This window comes from Pygoscelis adeliae, unplaced genomic scaffold (assembly GCF_000699105.1).
Source record: "Pygoscelis adeliae isolate BGI_AS28 unplaced genomic scaffold, ASM69910v1 Scaffold186, whole genome shotgun sequence".
NCBI classification, from domain to species: domain Eukaryota; kingdom Metazoa; phylum Chordata; class Aves; order Sphenisciformes; family Spheniscidae; genus Pygoscelis; species Pygoscelis adeliae.
Genome location: NW_008825071.1, coordinates 5,429,173 through 5,448,241, shown reverse-complemented (window position 1 = coordinate 5,448,241; position 19,069 = coordinate 5,429,173). Strand labels below are relative to the sequence as shown.

The 19,069-nt window shown below is 41.7% G+C and overlaps 1 protein-coding gene across 1 annotated transcript in view; it reads right to left on the bottom strand.

Annotated features, from left to right (window-relative positions):
• HIVEP1 (human immunodeficiency virus type I enhancer binding protein 1) overlaps positions 1–19,069 on the bottom strand; it is a 119,041-nt gene that overhangs the window by 22,029 nt on the left and 77,943 nt on the right. The window contains exon 3 of the mRNA XM_009326545.1: positions 2,166–8,131. Coding sequence (XP_009324820.1) covers positions 2,166–8,131 — 5,966 coding nt within the window. The remainder of the gene's footprint in view (positions 1–2,165; positions 8,132–19,069) is intronic.

Genomic DNA, 19,069 nt, shown 5'->3' with positions numbered 1-19,069 from the left:
TCTTCATTTTCACCATGCTCGTGCGCTTCATTCAAAACGTCAGCAAGACAGACTGAAGAAAGATTAGTAACTGTGGTTCTTTTGTGGCAGAAGCACTGTAAATGTACCTGACAGCTGCCTATCACAGCATTTAAGTACTCCTAGAGTGTTTAAAAGGGTGCTGTCAAAATATTTTTCAAAATATTATCCATTATTTATATTCTAAACAGAATTTGTTTGTAGACAAAATTTGTTCTTCAAGAGGCATGCAGTAGCTTTGTTATCAGAGAAGTTATTCTGATACACTGTTCTTTAAAAATAAAACAAACAGGAGTCAATGACACAACTGATGTGAGACTTGCCTTAGAAAGAATCGCTCAACTATGTACAACGAAAAAAGCTAAATCTTTGAATCCTTTTTTCTTTTTTTTTTTTTAAATTTAGCACTATTTAAGTACAACATCTCATGAAGTGTATGAGGGAGCAGGCTGAAAATGGTAACGCGAGTTTAAACAAAGGCGGCACGCTAATATGGAACCAACAATTCAATTCCGTTACAGCACTAACACAAACTCAGCAGCCTGTGTGTATTTTCCGCACGAAACATTACAAATAAAGTTTTGACCTCCAATACAAATGTTAGCAAAGTCACCCACTGATTTTGGGAGGACCAGGTTTAAGGCTCCTTCGGCCTGAGGGGTTTCAGCATATCTTCTCGACTCCCCCTGTAATTCCGAAACTATTTCTTCCTCTTACACAGAGTTTCTCATCCTATTGCTCTTTTCCCCACTGACGACTTTGTATCTCAGCAAAACATTTAGCAAACACAGAAACATCCCAGGGTGACCTCTGACAGCAACAGTCTCTGCCACTCAACACCCACCGAAATATGCCTCTCTTCACAAGGCTGTGGTATGTCTCCTCTAGAGCGACTGCCGGCCCTATGGACCCCAACTCCCAGCCCGATACCCAGAAAGTTTTGCTGATGGCAGACTGCAGGATTAGGGCAAGTTATGACTGCTTTTAAACCCACCCCCCCACCCCCAAAGGTTTCTATGTCCTAGACAGCTGAAGGACTCTGGAGAAAGGGAGGTCCACGGCTAGCAGCCCATTTTTGCCAGCTCCGAAGAGAAGTCTGCCATCAAAGACACGGCATACACAGCAAAGAGGAAAGAGCATGAAACCGTGCTGTACGCCGAGGCGTTCTTCAGAAAGCTTTACGGCTTCACTAGATGGGACAATAAAAGCTACTACTGGATCCATTAAATAGACACAGCCACCTCTTGCCATGCTATAGGGCAGAGAGCCACCTTTACCCACTCACAGAGGCAGTTCAATTACTAAGGAACGCCAAATCCAGTGCAAACCAGCACAGCTTTGGTCCTGTACATAACAAAACTGTCCAGTGAGTGAAATCCTGATCACACGTGTGCAGCCCCGAGACATCTAAGGAAATAACAAGTGACTACGTTGCTCTGCCGCATCTGACTCTGGAATGACGTAGTGTTTTATGTGGGTCACAAACATCGCCCGGAATATATCGCACTGCACAAGACTTAACATCATCTTTGGAGCCATATCGATCCAAGAAGTTGTCAGTGTTTTTATGGCAGCTGTAATTTTATTTTAAACTTCGCTATTTTTGTAATTATTTCACACCACTGATTAACCTAGGTGGGAGAAAGGGAAACGGTCCACTGCTCCTCTCACAGTTAGATGATCAGCGATGGTGAAAAACGTTTTCATGGCGTATCCATGGACACCCGTTCAGGCTGAGCACTCTTTTATAACAGAAAATACCAGCTGACTTTTAAGGCAAATTACGCAATTATGATCTTAAATTAACCTGTTTTAAGTTAAAAGTATTTAACAAATATTTATATCAGAACTATTTTTGTTCTACCCTTTGCATTTAAAAAATAGCCAAACACATTCCTGCCACAATAAACACCTTGTATATAGACTTAAATCCAGGAACTAATTTCCAAGAAAAGCGATAAATCATGAATAGATTTCTTAATGGAATTACTTAAGATCTTTTTAGCAGTTTGATCCAGCATAACTAAAATAAATAAGCGCATATATTATACGTCAGGCATATTACATTCTCTAAAATACAAACAAGCATGATTTCCAAAGCAAATCCTCTGTAAACAATCAGTATACATCAAGCATAGCTTAAGTACCTTGGTTAAGCTGTTCTTCCACTTGCTTGAATAGACCAATACATCAGATCTGGGATGAGTAGTTCTTGCTTGAGTGTACAGCGGTTTTTCAACTTTTTGTTTTGAATTGAGGAGGGAGAGAGCTACCTTTGTCGACAAGCCAAGTGGATTGGGATTGTTGGGACTAATGGTCCAGGTAGAATAGGCTGAGATTTTCTGATCGTTTTGCAGCAGATGCAATGGTTTTCTCTTCAGGAGATAACACCAGGTAAAACTCGTTGAGGTCTTGAGGCTTGGAAATGACAACCTCTGCATTTCTCCTGCGTTCATTGCAGCCAATGTAGTTACAGGCTTTGCTTGACCCTGGCTATTGATTTGCTTGCTCTCATTACCGTTACTTGGGGACCTTCTTTCTTGACTGCTACTTACAGCCTTGAAAAGAGAACTCTGATTATTCACCGGAGACAATTCAGATGGCTTTCTAACTACAAACACTGGCGATGCTGAAGACTTAAGGTCTTCAGATTCTGGCGACTCCTTTAGGGTTTCTGAAACCCCAGTGTCAGATGAATGACTGTCAGGCAACAGCAGGTCTGAAGTACTAGCTTTGCTGCTTTTTTCATGCTGTGCAACACCATCAGGATCTAAGAGGTGATTTTCAAGAGGCTCTGTGGTGCAAACCTGTCTTACCAAAACTGGTTTCTTCTGCTTACTAGTAGGGTCTTGAGATCTAACATTCACTGAATGCAATGGTCTAGCATCTGTCACACAGGCAGCTCCACTCTCATCTTTAACACGTTTTTGCTGTTTTTCCATGGCAATATCTAAACTGTTGGCTGGGGATAGCATTCGTTTACTTGAAGCTGTAGCTTCTTGTTGAGGGAAGAGTCCACTAACTGGCACTTTCTGAATAATATTCAAAGAGCTTGACAAAGGTGAATTTCTGGTTCCACCTTCTGGTAGTGAATTTTCAAATTCATATGCATTTGGCAAAGTCCTCTGATGATCATGATGATCTTTGTGAGATTTTGGCAGCTGAGTTTTGCCTTCAAGCGTTGGCACTGTCGCAACATTTGTTTTGCAAACAGATTGATTTGCCTGATCCTGGGTCACTAAAATGTGAGGAAGGGGTGTAACAGTTGCAAAGCCATAGGATGGCATACTGCTGTGAATACGGACGGGAACCACAAAAGGAGGAATCTGATGTATTTGACTGCTGCAGTTATTAGGGACAATTTGCTTTAGAGGAGGTACAGAGTACGGATTAGACATGTCAGACATTTTAGTCTGCAATTCAAAGGAGGATGCATTCTGGTCCACCCCAACTTGACTTGGAACTGTCTGAGTTGATAAAGTATTTTTCAGCAATTTAGAAGAGTATGGCTGACCTATATGTAATGTTTTAACTTGAAGTTGATACTTTGGAGCAAAACAATCCTTTTTTTCATCGGGATGACAAGAAAGCACATATGTGCTCACTTGTTCCCCTTGGGCTAATGTTTTAGTAGATGTCTGGGAAGGCTGATGCGTCGAGGATGGCTGTCCTTGATTATTCAACACATGATCTAGAGGCTGCTGAACTGAAGACAGGCTAACAGGGTAACAATTTTGAATTGCCAAGTGAGGCTTGGAGTGAGTCTGTGAATGCTGAGTACTTAAAGGAAACTCCACTGAAGATTTGCCGGAGGTCTGCAGCCTGTGCAATGGCACTGTGGGCACATCCGTAGCATGAGCTGTCTGAAACGAAGAAGTCGATTTAACTTGAGGCTGATGATTTTCTGGAGCAATATTTAAAGATATTTGTCTTACAAATGGCCCCCTCCTCCTTTCTAGCAGAGGCACATGTCCAGTGACCCCATTTGCAGACGACGCTTTGGGAGCGGCTATCTCTACGAGTGAGGCAGGTTTTGACCGAGACATGCTTCCACAGTCGAAAGACTTACTCCTGTAGTCCACAACCTCCATTGATGGCTGCGTGCAGCTGATTTGCTCCGAAGCAGCACGTCTCATTTCCCGGTAATGAGGGCCAGGCAAAGCCAGTGCGTGCGAGCCAGCGGGAATCATGAGGAACTCTGATGACTTACTAACAGGCTCTGCTTTGGAAGGGTTCTCAGCCTTCGAAGTTTCATCTTTATCGAGTGAAGCTGAGAAACTGGAGGCATGAGACAAGCTACTCTCCCGACTTAGGCTTCTGGAAAGTGTGGAGTCAACACTTGATTCGGCAGATGAATGCTCCATTTCAGCCAAGCGAATTCTTTTCTTCTTCGGTGGAAGCTTTTCTGTTGGCAATTTTGACAGTGTTTCGCTGCGCTGTGGCCAATTAAACCTTTCTGTCTTTTCCTGATCACTGCACTGGTTTTCCTGGTCCCTGTCTGGTTCTTCTGTGACCAGTATTTCAGGAACCTGGATGTTATGCTGGCGAACAAGTCTCGACGGCTGAAGCGGTGCACTTCTCTCATTAGAAACCATTTGGCTTCCCTGAACTTCCCCTCTAGGTGCTTCTGACGACAGGGGTTGATGATGCTGGGGAGTATTCAGATGAGAATGTCTATCCTCTTGGATTACAACTGTATTCAAAGAGCGGTGCTTTGCAACCTTGTTGGGCTCTTGAGAAGAAACTGGTGATACTCTTTCAAACGACTCTGATTTCTCAAATGAGCTATTTCTGCTCAGTGAATTGGTGTGCTGTATTACTGAAATGCCAGTCCCCTGTCTTTTCAACTCCACCTTTTCTTGCACAGCTGAACTTGCCTGCTTTTCAATGAGTGGAGCCATCTTTGGCTCAGTAGTCTGATCTGTGCCTCGAGCCACAAGCTGAATTTGTGAACTCTGAAGTAGAAGGTTGCTTGGCTGTTGTGATCCTACCACTGTTATCGCCGCACCGTGTTTTGACAGACTGGAGGAATTTGTTGGCTTGCTTTGGCCTTCTGCGTTCTTTGCTGGTATGCTTGTATCATTTTGCTGTGGGTCATCGTCATCGCCAACACTTTTCATTTTCCTTCTTTTCCTTATCTGGGGCGTCTGCTCCCAGACACCAGTTGAAGTAGTGACTCTGTAGTGTAGAATCTGAGGTTGTGTACTGTTTGGAACAGTTTTATGCTCAGGCTCTCGGATGGCTGCTTTAGTTTTAGGTCCATGCAACTCTGAGCAATAAAATTTCTTGTGGTTTTCAAAATTTTCCAGTTTTCTATATCTGTTTCTGCAGGTTTCACACTCGAACATTGTTCCTCGCACCTGAGGGGACTTCTTTGTTTTTTCTAAATTTGATCCCTGTGCCAGGGACTTGCTCCTTTGCAATAAAGATTCATTTGATAAATTACACCCCAGATAACTTTCTTCTATAGATCGCACTGGTCCAAGAACTTGGCTTTCACCAGTAGAAGAATCTTCTATTGCTGTCTGTCTAACAAGGGTCCGAGGATGTCCACCTTGGTTCAGTGGAGTAGCAGGTCCTGATACAAAAACATCATCATATAAAGAGCCAATTTTATCATCAAATGACTGACTGCCTCGAAGGGGATGAGAGGGAGGTATTACATTTGGAGGTACTGCTGAGTAACTGGTGGTAGGCATGGAATTACTTCGTGTTATAGGTAAACAGTCAAGGGATGGTACAGAAAGAAGAAAAACTTGCTTTGATTTCTCAGTGGGTGTAAAAGGAGACTTTGGTATATCAGAGCTTGAGCTAGTTCTTCTTCCCATGGGCTTTAAATCAAACTGGAAAGAATCCTTAAATATGTAGGATTTTGGTGAATCTATGCTTCCTCTTCTTGAAAGAGATGTTCTTCTTGGTTTCACACTATCTAACTGTTTGTCATCCACAACAGCTTCATTATCAGAAATTAACTTTGAGATACGCTCCTCAAGAGTTTTTGTTGCCATGGGAGGTCGCATTTGGCCAGAGAGAATCAGATTTTTTTCGGCACAAACAGTCTGTACCACTGATGCTACCACACCACTTGCTCGCGGCACACAGGGCAGGTTTTTATTTGGATCTTTCTCAGAGGTCAGCAATCCTCTTACGAAAGGAGCTGGTGGGCTCATTGTTTGATCGGCACTTTCAGAACGAGAGAAATAACCAGAATCAGTACTACCCAAACTTCTAGGGCTCAAAAGACATTTTCCTTGCTGATCTTGGGAACCATCGGTTGCCTGTTGTCTCTGGAGCTGAGCATGCACCGCTCCTACTGCAGATCCCAGCTGTTCCTCTAATAGGCCCATTTCTACTTTCTGATGTTGCTTTATGTCATTCTCCTTGAATGAGGCTGTATGTGTTAAATTTGACTGAAGAGTTGTCACTTTAAAATCTCCTTTTCTCTGTGCTGCAGCAAGCTCAGGTGCTGGTTCTGTTACTTTTGGGCTATCGGCCCTTAACGGAGAAACATTTACAGGATGAACTACGACTTTTGGTAAAGCTGCCCTTACTTGAGGTTCTGTATCGTGTAATGAAGAGTCACCTGGTATACAATCTGGGTTGCTTAATGGAATAGGGCTTCCTTTCCGTAATGTTTCTGCACTGGAAATGACTTTCACTATTTGTGCAGGTTCCAGTTCTTGATCATCTTGTCTTTCATCAGCAGTGCCTTCATCTTCACTTTCACCGCTTTCTTCCACATCTGAATGAATGCTAAGTGCTTTGTCCGAGTCATGAGATAAGAAGAGGCCACCTGAATCTGGTTGTAGGACAAGTCCAAGTTTGATAGCATGTGCATGAGATTTTTTGTGCTTGTACAGATTGCTTTTGGTTTTAAATGAAAACCCACATGTCACGCAAGGATACGGTCGCTCTCCAGTATGGGATCGGATGTGCTTTTGGAGAACACTGGGCTTGGCACAGGCTCGATTGCAATACTCACAGACGTATTTCCCTAGCTTTTTAGGCTTCTGGTCTTTCAAGAGGTTACATATTTGCTCTACACCATGGTTTACAACTGATGCTATCTGGGCTGAATTATACATGGGACCTATAGACAAGTGTGTTGAACTGGATGTGCTAATTGACAAAGGTGAAGATGAACTAGCTACTAACTGGTTTTGAGGAAAAACCTGAGCTACAGTGGAAGATGAGGTGTGAACGACAGACGAAGTTACTGCTATGCTGTATATCTGCTGGAGCTTGGGGTTTTCTTGACTCTGCTGTTGCACCAGCGATCTAGTGAAACTTGGACACATAACAACCTGGTGATTTTGTTGACTGGTTTTAGTAATAAGGTCTTGTGAATGAGAAACTGATTGGCCTTGTGCTTGTCCAGTCTTGGTTGTTGTTGCTACATGCACACTGTTTAACGTACACGGGTAATAGTGAGGTCCAGCTGCAAACTCACGCTGTGACAAAGCAGACTGATTTTGGACGCTCATCGTATTGGACGCGAGACTAGAAGAGGTGCTTACAGTTTTATTTGGTCTCAGTTTCTCTATCTGCATCCCATAAGGGGGGCATTCTTGTGCTAAGGTGTTCAGTTCAGGCTCCATCGCTTTTAATAAGACATCGAATGCAGTACGTGTACATGGGGATGATGTATTGCAATCAACAAAATTAATACATTCATTACTGTCAGTCTTTGTTTTACTTGATGAGGAGTTTGAGAGAGACTTCTTCTCTGGTGAGTTCAGTTGTTTCGCATCAGTATCCTCCACTGCCTGTTTACCCAAATCCAAGGACTGATGCGTCAATGAAAGCTTTGTCTGCATTGATGTCTCAGATTTGGTTGTTTCAACACTTATCTCACTACTAAGCGCTCCCCCGTTTTGTTTGGTACATTGATTTCCATTTTGCACGGGTAGGTGATCCTGTGCTGTGGCATGTTCGGAGGCATCCGGAAGAGCTTTTAGCGGTGAAGGGTCTACATTTTGCTTAACCTTGGCTTCGGCGGGGCTTCTCAAAGGCGATTTTGGTATTTTTTTTAGGTGGTTTTCAGTCACAATCTTTTTCCTTTTCACACCCTTAACTGTATCTTGGGTTCCTCTACTACCAGCATCGGTGATTTCTGTTAAAACACAAAGAGAATAAAAAAGAATATTAAAACTGGATAATGCAGTATGTTTTTACTTATCCTATTCTATCATCTCTAAGTTTCAACAGGAAGCCCTGGGGCAACAGGGCTGTCCATTTCTCCAGCCTCCAATATTTTTTTTAACAGTAAATGTATATTAGCGAAGATCTATTTTGTTTTCATCTAAAAAGAGCAATGCTTTCTAACTGATGCTGCAAGACATTACAAAAGTAATTCACTACAGGAAAAGCTTCAAAGGAAATGTAAGAAAAGAAAGGCTACTGAAAGAATATTTTAGCATTTATAGCAACTCCTTTTCAGATAAAGCAAAAAAGAAACCTCTCTCTTGCACTTGTTTAAAAATTCAAATCATTATAGCAGGAAAATGGAGAACCAAGACACAAATCTGTTTTCCTGTCCTGTTTGTCACTTTTTCCATCTATATGTTGCAGTAGTCAAGGAATGAAGACAACTTCCTCATGGTTATATTTGTAAGTAGATGTATCATGGAAATGGCACAACCACCCACACCATCTGTCAAATACTGTATTTCAGAGCTCCAATTACTGAACTTCAATAGCATTTCAGATGAGCAACTACTGCAGATGAATAAAATCAGTCACACTTAAATGATTTTCTATTTGCGCATCATGAAACAAAGTACACTAAATTTGAATTATTTCATTACTAGCTACACTTGTTGCTGATTTTAAGCAGATATGCACATGGAGTTTCAGGGGAATTATTCCAATTCAATTGGAATATTGTCGTGGTTTAACCAGTCCCCGAGCAACACCCCCACCCACTCCCCCCCGCCCCCGGCCAGCTTTCTCCAGTTTATGTACTGCGCATGACGTCACGTGGTATGGAATGTCCCTTGGGCCAGTTTGGGTCAGCTGTCCTGGCTGTGCCCCCTCCCAGCTTCTTGTGCATCTCCAGCCTTCTTGGTCGGTAGAGCATGGGGAGCTGAAAAGTCCTTGGCTAGCGTAAGCACTGCTTAGCAACAACTAAAACATTGGTGTGTTATCAACATTGTTCTCATCCTAAATCCAAAACACAGCACTGTACCAGCTACTAGGAAGGAAACTAACTCTATCCCAGCTGAAACCAGGACAAATATTATTCAGCACAATAATTTTGTAGCAAGTACTTATATTTGTACAAAGTCCAATTTCCTCTATAACAAAAAAATACATATATAGACTGAATTTCAGTGTTGATACCTATAACCTTATTTTTTTTATAGATACCTGATGCTACACACCTTTGTTTACCTCAACAGTGTGGTATTTAATCTGTTAGTTAATGATTTCTTTTTTTTTTTACTTCTTTTCTAACATACACTCAGTCATAGCCACTGCCTCAGCTACCATCGCTGGTAGTGCAGAGGAAGCCAAATATTAAATGGATGTAAATCCGTTTTCTTAAGTTTTTACAACCCATTAATTAGGCTGTTAGCCAGAACTGTATTCGTCTGATTGCCAATATTCAACGCAAAGGAAGAATCTGATGTGACTAGAGGGCTGATGCCTCTGAAAAGGTTCAGCTGCACACACGCTTTGGGAAGCCCTACTGAGTAACTCCATGTAGTATGTTTACCTGCACAGAGCTACTCAGGAACAGAGGTTTATGTGCACTTCTAGGTAAAGAAAAGCCTTAAGACAACGTATAAAGGGACAAAATTCTCACAGTCAACTTCACAAGGGGATAAGTGGAGAAAACTTAGGCTTCCCAGTACCCATCAACCCTATGGCCCCCTCTGAGTGGCACGAAGACTATCTTCTTGCAGAAACACCAGCTGGCTTCTATACTGCAGTGGGAAGAAAGCCAATGCATAGCGTGCATCTGAGAAGAGATACTGGAGCTGATGAATCCAGGGTGAAACTCCTGCTCCATGTAAAGGAAATCCAGGCAGCGCCTAAAGCTTGTCTAGCAGAAGAGAATGAAAAGTGACCAGCAGGAAAAGAAAAGCAAGAAAATGTTATGTTTTCTCCGTGCCAGAGCATAACCCAACTGGGATGTGTGCTAATGCCAGATACTTGGAAGTTCAAAATCCCGTTTCCAACTCCATGCCAACTTAATGTACACATATATTCATTTAGGGTGAATGGATATTCAGGAGATTTCCTTGCAAACTGAACGATTAAGGACTACACATCACACATAATATATTGCAAATGTGGAAGTTCTGCAGAACTGACCCATTCCTCTCTCAGCCCTACTAGAGAAAGTTTAACTGTGAAGAGTTAGAGACTGTTTTGTCACATTCAGCAGTCCCATGAAAGGGACGTTAGAATCCCTTGTCAGAACTACTGGCTCCGAATGCTAGTATGGAGACTTCGTGCTCCTCTTGTGCATCCAGAAAGAAATTTCTGCAGTAATCGTTCACTCAACCTTTAAATGAACTTTGCCTTTATTGCTTTATCACCAAAACCTATTAGTATTAGGCTGGATTTAACATAATCAAAGCGGAGCTGCCTTCCATCACAATGTTTTGTACTTTCCATTGCTTCACAATTAAATGAGCGGCTTACACTAATAAGTTATCATCAATAATATTAATGGTGATTTCTTTAAAATTTATAGTCGACTGCAACTGTTTTTTCTTCAATAACAACAAAAAACAATTTTCCACGAACCAAAGAGAAAATAACAAGGTAATTATATAAAAGGGTGCTTTTAGCAATGGTTTGGTGATCTCTCAGAAGCATGGCCACATTAATTGAGCATAAGTAATTTGCTTCCTTTTATGCACACACTGCAGCATTTATCCCGTCACAATCACGCCTCCACACCGATCACACTGACGGTGTTTGTAGCGGAGCACTACGGGAAGAGCTGGGCAGATTACACAGAGCTAGGAAGATAAGAGCACCGGGAATTGCAAACATCCAAGCAGACAAACGAACACAAAAAGACTAAGGTGTTTTATACTGCAGTAATTGAACAACCAAATGACGTGCTGCTTCCTGATGTCTCAGAATATTAAATAACTAATATCCCTGGCTTTCAACCATATAGTGCAGAGGAACAAGCATACTCAACCTGCACCATGCTAGTGAACTGGAAACCAACACAGCTGAAAGATGTAAGGTGCCTTACGAAAGCCTTAAAGAAAGTAAAAACGTATCTCTAATCTACCAATCAAGCAATTAAAAATATGAATTCATTATGAATACAAGATCAGAATTTTCCATAATCTATTTACTGCTTTACTTTTAAAAATGTTGTTCAAACACATGCCAAACCATACAAATTGTCTGGGAAATTGAAAAGGAAATAAAAAAGAATAAACAGAGGCAAGTTATGTACTGCATTACATACAGAAAGAGTAATTTTCTTTAGTCTTCAGAACCACTAATTGTGCTTGCTTCTATACGAATAAAATTCCAGTCTACAGAAATCACGAGAACTAGTTTCTTATTTCTATTTCTGACTCTACATCTTTTGTGATTCCAGAGATGGAGTCGCAGGTTTGCTTCAGTGTACCCATCTATAAAATCTTATAAAATGTACTTTCTTGACAATGACTTTACAAGGCTTAACAATAGTTTATGTCCTATGCTCTACTTTACTCCTGGGTAATTTATATATCCTTAATATTAATGGAAATATTCACCTCATGTTTGCTAACAACCAAATTTCCAGTATATTTGGGGAAAAAAGGAATCCCTGACAACGTCGTTTCACTTATTTTTAGCTTTCCATTCCTTTTGTGTAAGTCTTCTTTTTGTATTCCCAGTTTATGCTGAAGATATTCCATTCCATGTTTGTTAATCTACAGCTACGTGCTTGCACAAAGATCAACTGCATCAGTATTTCCAGAGGCAACAAGAAAACTGGCAGAAAGCATCAGTGCCAGAATGCTAAACACTCCTCTGCCTTTCAGAGCTACAAACTTTCAGGAGCGTGGTAACTTGCCAGGGCCGTGTACCCACATCAACAAGCTGACACCGAACAAAGAGAACGTAAAAACATCCTCATGTGAAAAAAAAAAATTAAGTTGATCTGCTTTTCTTTCTCTCCCTGCCACTCTACACGCTCTGCTCACCTCCTTCTGCAATCATAAAGCCCTTCTCATCATTTGGTGGTAATTCCCCTTTTTCTCAGGTGGTGAAGTGGTGTTGTTGAGAAATGCTGTCACCTCAATCAGATTTCTAAAAAAGTATCTTCTTCATAAGCTGTATTACAACAAATAGGATTAAGTTACCCAGCCCAAGAAGAGAGGTAACAATGCCATTGTGCTCAGCGCCTCACTTCTCACATCCCAGGGACACCGGTGCATCTCCTTCACACTTTGCCTGTTGGCTTTGTTCTGCTTTGCCATCAGGACTCTCTGTTTAATTCTTTTGCTTCAGTATGAATTCTGCACTCAAAACATGACAAGAAAAACTGATGTTTCTAAACATGACTTTGTTCACCCGTGATTTCTCTGCTGCACTTTGCACAGGAACTAGAGCAAAAGAACCCAAGTGTGATGGTGTAGATAGCAATGTGGCAGAGTAACTCATGCAGCAAATAAAGGAAAGGTATAAGCAATCTGATTTTTTCTTCCAGAGCATTCACTGGTGAACTAGACAGTGTCTTGACAAAATGATCTCAATGGTTTTGTTTAAGTAACTTTCAGAACTGCCTGTCTCAAAGCCTACGTGTTATTATAACACCCACTCTCTTTCTCTCCCTTCTAATAGAGCTACGTGCTTGTACTTAAAAAAAAGGAAGAGAGTAAGAGGGAACAAAAGCAAGGCACCAAGCTCCCTTCTCCCTCAGTGCTACCCTGTGAAATGCAGAGCAACCAACCACTCCCTGGCCCTACAGCCCAATGAACGGCACAATTTCCATCTCATGTCCTCACTTTATGTTGCAGAACTTAAAAAAATCACTGTAGGCTTACATACAGAGACCAGATTTTCAAATCCGAGTGCCTAAACTTCAGTTCCTAAATCTGTACTTTGCTCCCAGGGCACTGCAAGTAAGGTCAAGCCTCTTCTGAAAGTGTTCAAATACTAATTGATGTCTTAAACGTACAGCTAAAAGGTTACTCTGACACCTAACAATGGTAGTGATTCAAAGGTGGAAGGCTTTTCAAGAGGGAAACCATTACTAAGGATCTTATTCTGATTAAAGCTAAGCTTCCTGATGTCTTTAGATAGTCAAAATATTCTTACTGACATCTGATACCTATTTAATTTTGATTTCACCGAAACTATCGAAAGCATTCACAAATCACCCCACTGGGTCTGTTTCCATGAATAAGTAAAGAACATGATTATGAGATAAAGAATTAAGTCTTGCCAGCAAATGTAAGGCCACCAGAACTTACATTAAACGCAGCAGGGAATAACTAAACTTTCTTTTTTTTATTAAATTACCTCTTTAGCTTCATACTGCCTCCTACATGTTAAGTACAGCCATAAATATTTTTCCCAAAATTAGTTTTTCCAAAGTGTAAAAAAAAAAACCCAAAACCAAACAAAAAACCCCTTGATTACATAAACCACACATACAACTATGAAAATGTTCACAGTCACAAGTCAATAGAAAGATTCGAACAAGATTAACCCAAGCGCTGTGCTTAATTTTTAGCATAAATAGAGAGGATTTAAAAGTCAATCACTAACAATTTTACCAGCCTTATTTCAGGTGCCTAACTTCAGACTTCTTGAGATGGCCACATGGTCACTCCCTGTTTCAGAGGTCAGGAGGCAAGTCAAAGAACTTGGGGCCCTCCAAGCCAGCAGTGATATTTGAAAACCTCTGTCAGTAGGCTTAATCTATGCTTAAGAGCTTTTATTCCTGAGAACACAAGTCCAAACATACACAGGGCGGACCCTTAAAAAACACTTGATTTGTACGTAAAGCACAATTTGACATTAATTAATTAATTAAAAAAGTAGGGGGGAGCTTTGACATTCAAAGGCTAACGCAGTCTGATACGGATTGGAGCAAGTGTTCATCTATGCCAACATCTGTCCTTTTGCTCATATCAGCAAATACTGGATGATTCCATAAGGTAAGGTAAGTATGGCTTCACATTTTCATACTGCCTGTAAACACATGATTTTTTTTCTTGGTGTTTTTAACAGACAACACTAAGCTCTGGGTTGACATGTGACCCATCAAAGGTATTGTATTGGCTGTCAGCAAGAGAGAGGTTCCAATCCTCTTTTAAGGGTCGTTTCACACCAGGTTTTCGTACTCGAATGACTATTTTATTAGCATAATTTCTCATTATTAACCAAAATAGCAAAAGTCCTACTAACACAAGCTCCAGGAAAGATGCACCTGTGTTAATATGTGGTACCAGCACTCATTTGAGTAGTGTCATTAACCTCAATGACAGCATACGTTTTTCTAAAGTCAAATTAAATTTTAATGCTCTCTACCATCACGCCCTGGCAAGCCCATAAAATCAGTGTATCTCAAGTTCATATATTAAAGGTAATTGTAGAGAAAATGTATATTGATATATAGACCAAGAAATCATACCCAGTACCTCTACTACTGAGTAAGTTTCCCAAATTTAAAAATTAGTATTTCATGACATCACAAGATAATTCAGGTGGGAAGGGACCTCAGCAAAACTCTAGTCCAACCTCCTGCTCAAATCAGGGCCAGCTATGGGATCAGACCGCGGTACTTAGGGCTTTGTCCAGTAGGGTCTTGGAAACCTCCAAGGAGAGAGTCTACACAACCTCTGTGAACAACATCTTCCACTGCTTGACTCTTCTCGTGGGAAACAAGCCAGTTCATGCCTCTCTCGTTCAACTTACGCCTATCGCCTCTCGTCCTCCCACCATGCTCCACTCTCAAGAGTCTAACTCCGTCTTCATGATACTCCCCCCCCAAACCACCTCTTCTCAAGGCTGAATGAGCCCCAATCCTTCAGCTTCTCCTCACAGGAACAGTGCTCCAGCCCTGACGGTTGTGGTGCCCCAATGCTGAACTCACTCCAGGTTTTTGATGTTCCTCCTGCACTGGGGGGGGGCAAAACTGGATACAGTATCTAAATGTGGTCTAAGGATTGCTGAGTAGGGGAAGATAATCCCTTCCCTTGATCTCCTGGTCCTGCTTTCATTCCTACAGCCCAGGACGCTGTGGCCTCCCCTGCTGCCAGGCGTGCTGCTGGCTCCTGCCCAGCTCGCTGCCCACCACAACCCCAGGGCCTTCCTGCAGAGCTGCTCCCCGGTCAGTCCCCGGCTGGTCTTGCTGCAGGGGCTCCTCCTGCCCGGGCGCAGGGCTTTGCATTTGTACCTGTTGAAACCAGGCTTATTACGCCTCTGGTTGTCCACCTATCCAGACCTTAACACCCTAACTTGGACACAAGAATATAGTGGGAGACAGTGTCAAAAGCCTTGTTAAAGTCAAGGTAAAAAACGACATCCGCTGCTCTCCCCTTGTCCCCAAATCTAGTCACTTTATAATGGAAGCCATTTTATCATAGTCATTTTATCACAGTTTTCATCAATTTCTATTGTTATGAGATTGGAATACATTAAGCTGAAGGTCTGCAAAGCACTTTTGCTCACGTTTATACCCAATATACTGTTTGCATGCTTCTACAGGTCTTCATCTTAGTAAGTCGTCTGGATCAGAATACATACCAATGATACACCCTCTGGCTACGTGGGGAATAGCATCCCCCAGGAATCCTGCTTTTCAATTTTTCTTGTTGCTTAATTCCTTTTCCAGTTCCCAACTTCCACCATCCAACAAATCACATCAGTAAATTCTGTGCACACTTCATCTCACTGATGGCAAAACTAACAGGCACCTCAACAAAAGCAATGCAATCTGAAAATGTTCAGTTTCTTCCACCGGATGCTTTAGCATAACTACAGATGTGGCTGGCATTGCTTTATATCTAAGTCTATTTGTATGCAATTTATAGTTTTTCAAATAAATATGTTCCAAGAAACACCCATATTGTTGGCTACCAAAAGTAAGCAATAGTTAAGAACAGGCAAACATTGTTTAATCAAGTTTAGTACAAAATGTAACGTTTAAACTACACAAACTACTGTTTCCACTGATTTTATATTACCAGGAGTCAATTGTCATTTTGAAGGTAACACTGGGAAAAGGAGGAAGTATTTCTTGCCTTTGAGCAACATTTTCCTGAAATAATAGGCCTGCCTATATTTCAAACCAGCCTGAGAGAGACAAGAGCTGGTGTGGGGGTGAGGAAGAGGCTACTCAGACCCCACGTCTCAGCACCTCTCTCACCAGTGTTTGAGTTGTAAAGATACGCTAAAGCTGAAAGGGCAGAATAACTTTCTGGACTGACCGAAGCTAGGGTAAATGGATACAGAAATATTGCACTCATTAATTCAAAACATAGAAGTTTCTTCCCCGAGAATCAATATATACAACCTAGTAAGTGAAATAAAGCAAATGATAGGTTTAAAGGTGCAGCCACAGAGAAAGGCGCACTCTGGGCTACTCCTCAAGCACTAGATGAAATACCGTGGCACCATTAGCGAGGGCAGAGAGGATTAGCTTTACAAATTGTGCAATAACATTTTAGCATAAGGTAAGTGAGACACCTTCGCCCCGAGGCACGCAGCTTGGACTTATCAGGCAGCTCCCTTGTGATACAGTTTCATCCCAGACATGAGAGCCTGCCAACTCTTGTTTGGCCTTGGGATAGGTAAAGAGTAAATGACAAGTTGCAGTCTGGGGCTGTCTTTCTGACAGCATCTTTTCAAGTCACGGCTACTCACATCTAGACAACCTTGACGGTGAGACTTCCGATGGGGTGTAAGGACATAACTACCCTACACTAACGAGACCAAGAAAGACCTTCTTTGTAAGAGTTTGGTCTCATTTTGTGCATTTAGCTTCTTGGCTTGAGTGAAGAAAGTAACGACCAGCAGATTTTTAGCCATAAAAACGGCGTGCTTGATGAGGGAGACCACAAAGATCAAACAGCAATAAACATCTGACCACTGAGGTAGCACTAGAGCCTCAGCAGAGGAATGCCAGCATCCCTACGTGCACAGGAATCAAATGCAACATTTCAGCACATCTGAAAATCTCTGACCAAAGTGAAATGGATTATTTTTTTCCCCAAAAAGAGTTAATTTCCTGCCCAGCATGAAACACATTAAATGAAACATGACATTTGATACTGATCGAGATTTCCCACCATTATGTGTGTAAGAAACCAGCAGAGGCTGAACCACTATAAAGTTTCACAGGACTCGAGCACTTCATTGAAAGGCAGAGGAAAGGCAACACAGGAACAGCAAACGCTGACCACACAACCTATGGTTAACACCTAACTACTCACACAAAATGTCAACATATGAACATTCAGCAAGGGCATATACTACAGTATTTTAAACATGCTGAAAAAAAAGTAAAAATATTTACTATATCAAGCAGCCCTATGGAGTTTATGTACTGGCTCTGGATTACAGCCATTTAACAACTCTGTATTCCTAATCTACACAGATTAGATGAACTAAGAAAAGTAATCACCGCTTTAAGTGCTGTTAAGATAAAGGACATTGTCTATGAGCGGGTGGAGAGACAACGTTATGATAGCTAACATCACCAGCAATCCTAGCCTGAGAAGTTCTTCCTCAGTGGGCACTCCAAAGACATGAAAAAAGACAGGATGCCTCCCCAAAGGCAAATTAACAAGCTCCCACTCAAAGCCTAATCAGAAACCAGTTCCACCCAGTTATCCGTGTAAGAATAAAGCTGCTTAAATATAACCAGTTTAGAGAAAGTGCGTTGCCAGAAATTAACTAAAATACCTCAGGGACATCCGGAAACCTTCCTAGAACGTCAGGCAATGTTGTGAACAGTTTCACGACTGAATTATCTGTTTGCGAGTGAAGGATTATCAGTTATCACTGGAAAGTTAGGATTTGGCTAATAAATCATCAGAACAACTTCTACCCCTACCACACAGAAGAAAGGCCATTAAAACAGAACTATAGAACGGCTCATGAAACAGCAACCAGTTTAAGCGTTATCAGCAATGAGCAACTGCTACCTGGTCAGATGAGATACTGAATATAAAATCCCCCAACATGCGTCTGAGGGTAAAAAACAGAAATGAAAGGAACAAGATGTTACCTAAACTCTCTTTGCACATAAGGATGTTCAAACAGAACAAGCTCCTTAGTCATATTCTCAGCATTTCTTTAATATAATCTTCCATTTGAAGAGCAGGGATCAAACGGAGCAATTTCCAAACTGCCTGTAGCAACTGAAGAGAAGTGAAGAGCAGCAAAGAGCTCAGAGTCAACAACCGTACTATTTAAAAACAGAGAAAGGAATAGGAGCTCTGGCAAAGCGAGTAGGAAAAGTTACACAGCAGGTCTTTCTTGAGGACTAAATGGCGCTGTGAACATGACAAAAGCAGGAGAAGTTGATTTGATGGAAATATAGATACGAGGAATGTCCTAACTGTGGAAGCTCGGTCTGGTGGGAAGGGTGATCTCCCCCTGGGTAGGTTTGTTTCACCATCAGTAGGAGGTCCTCAGTGAGAGCTCTGAGCTGCGTGGAGCTCTTCCCTTTCCCCAGCCTCGCTTGTCCTTTTCCACAGATGTGCACCGTCTCTCTTTTCTCCCTCTCACACATACACCCGTGCACCTTTTTAGGAGACTCCTATGGAAGACTCCATCCAGGTCAGCCAGTAGCATATAACTACTAGAGAGTGGTACACCGTACCTAACTCACCATCCATTTATGTATTATATTTTCCCTTCAGAAGGAGGCTAAAGGAAATAAACAACTAAAAGGAGCTAAAGGAGTATCTGGAAAGTATGAAAAAAACACTCATTACTCATATGCAAGGCAGACTACAGGGAAGCTAACTAGTGAAAAATCTTGCATTTCCACAGCTGGCTTGCTCCCAGCTCTCATCAGCTAGAATTAGCAACCTATTGCATTTACTACACGCGCGTAGGTATGCCT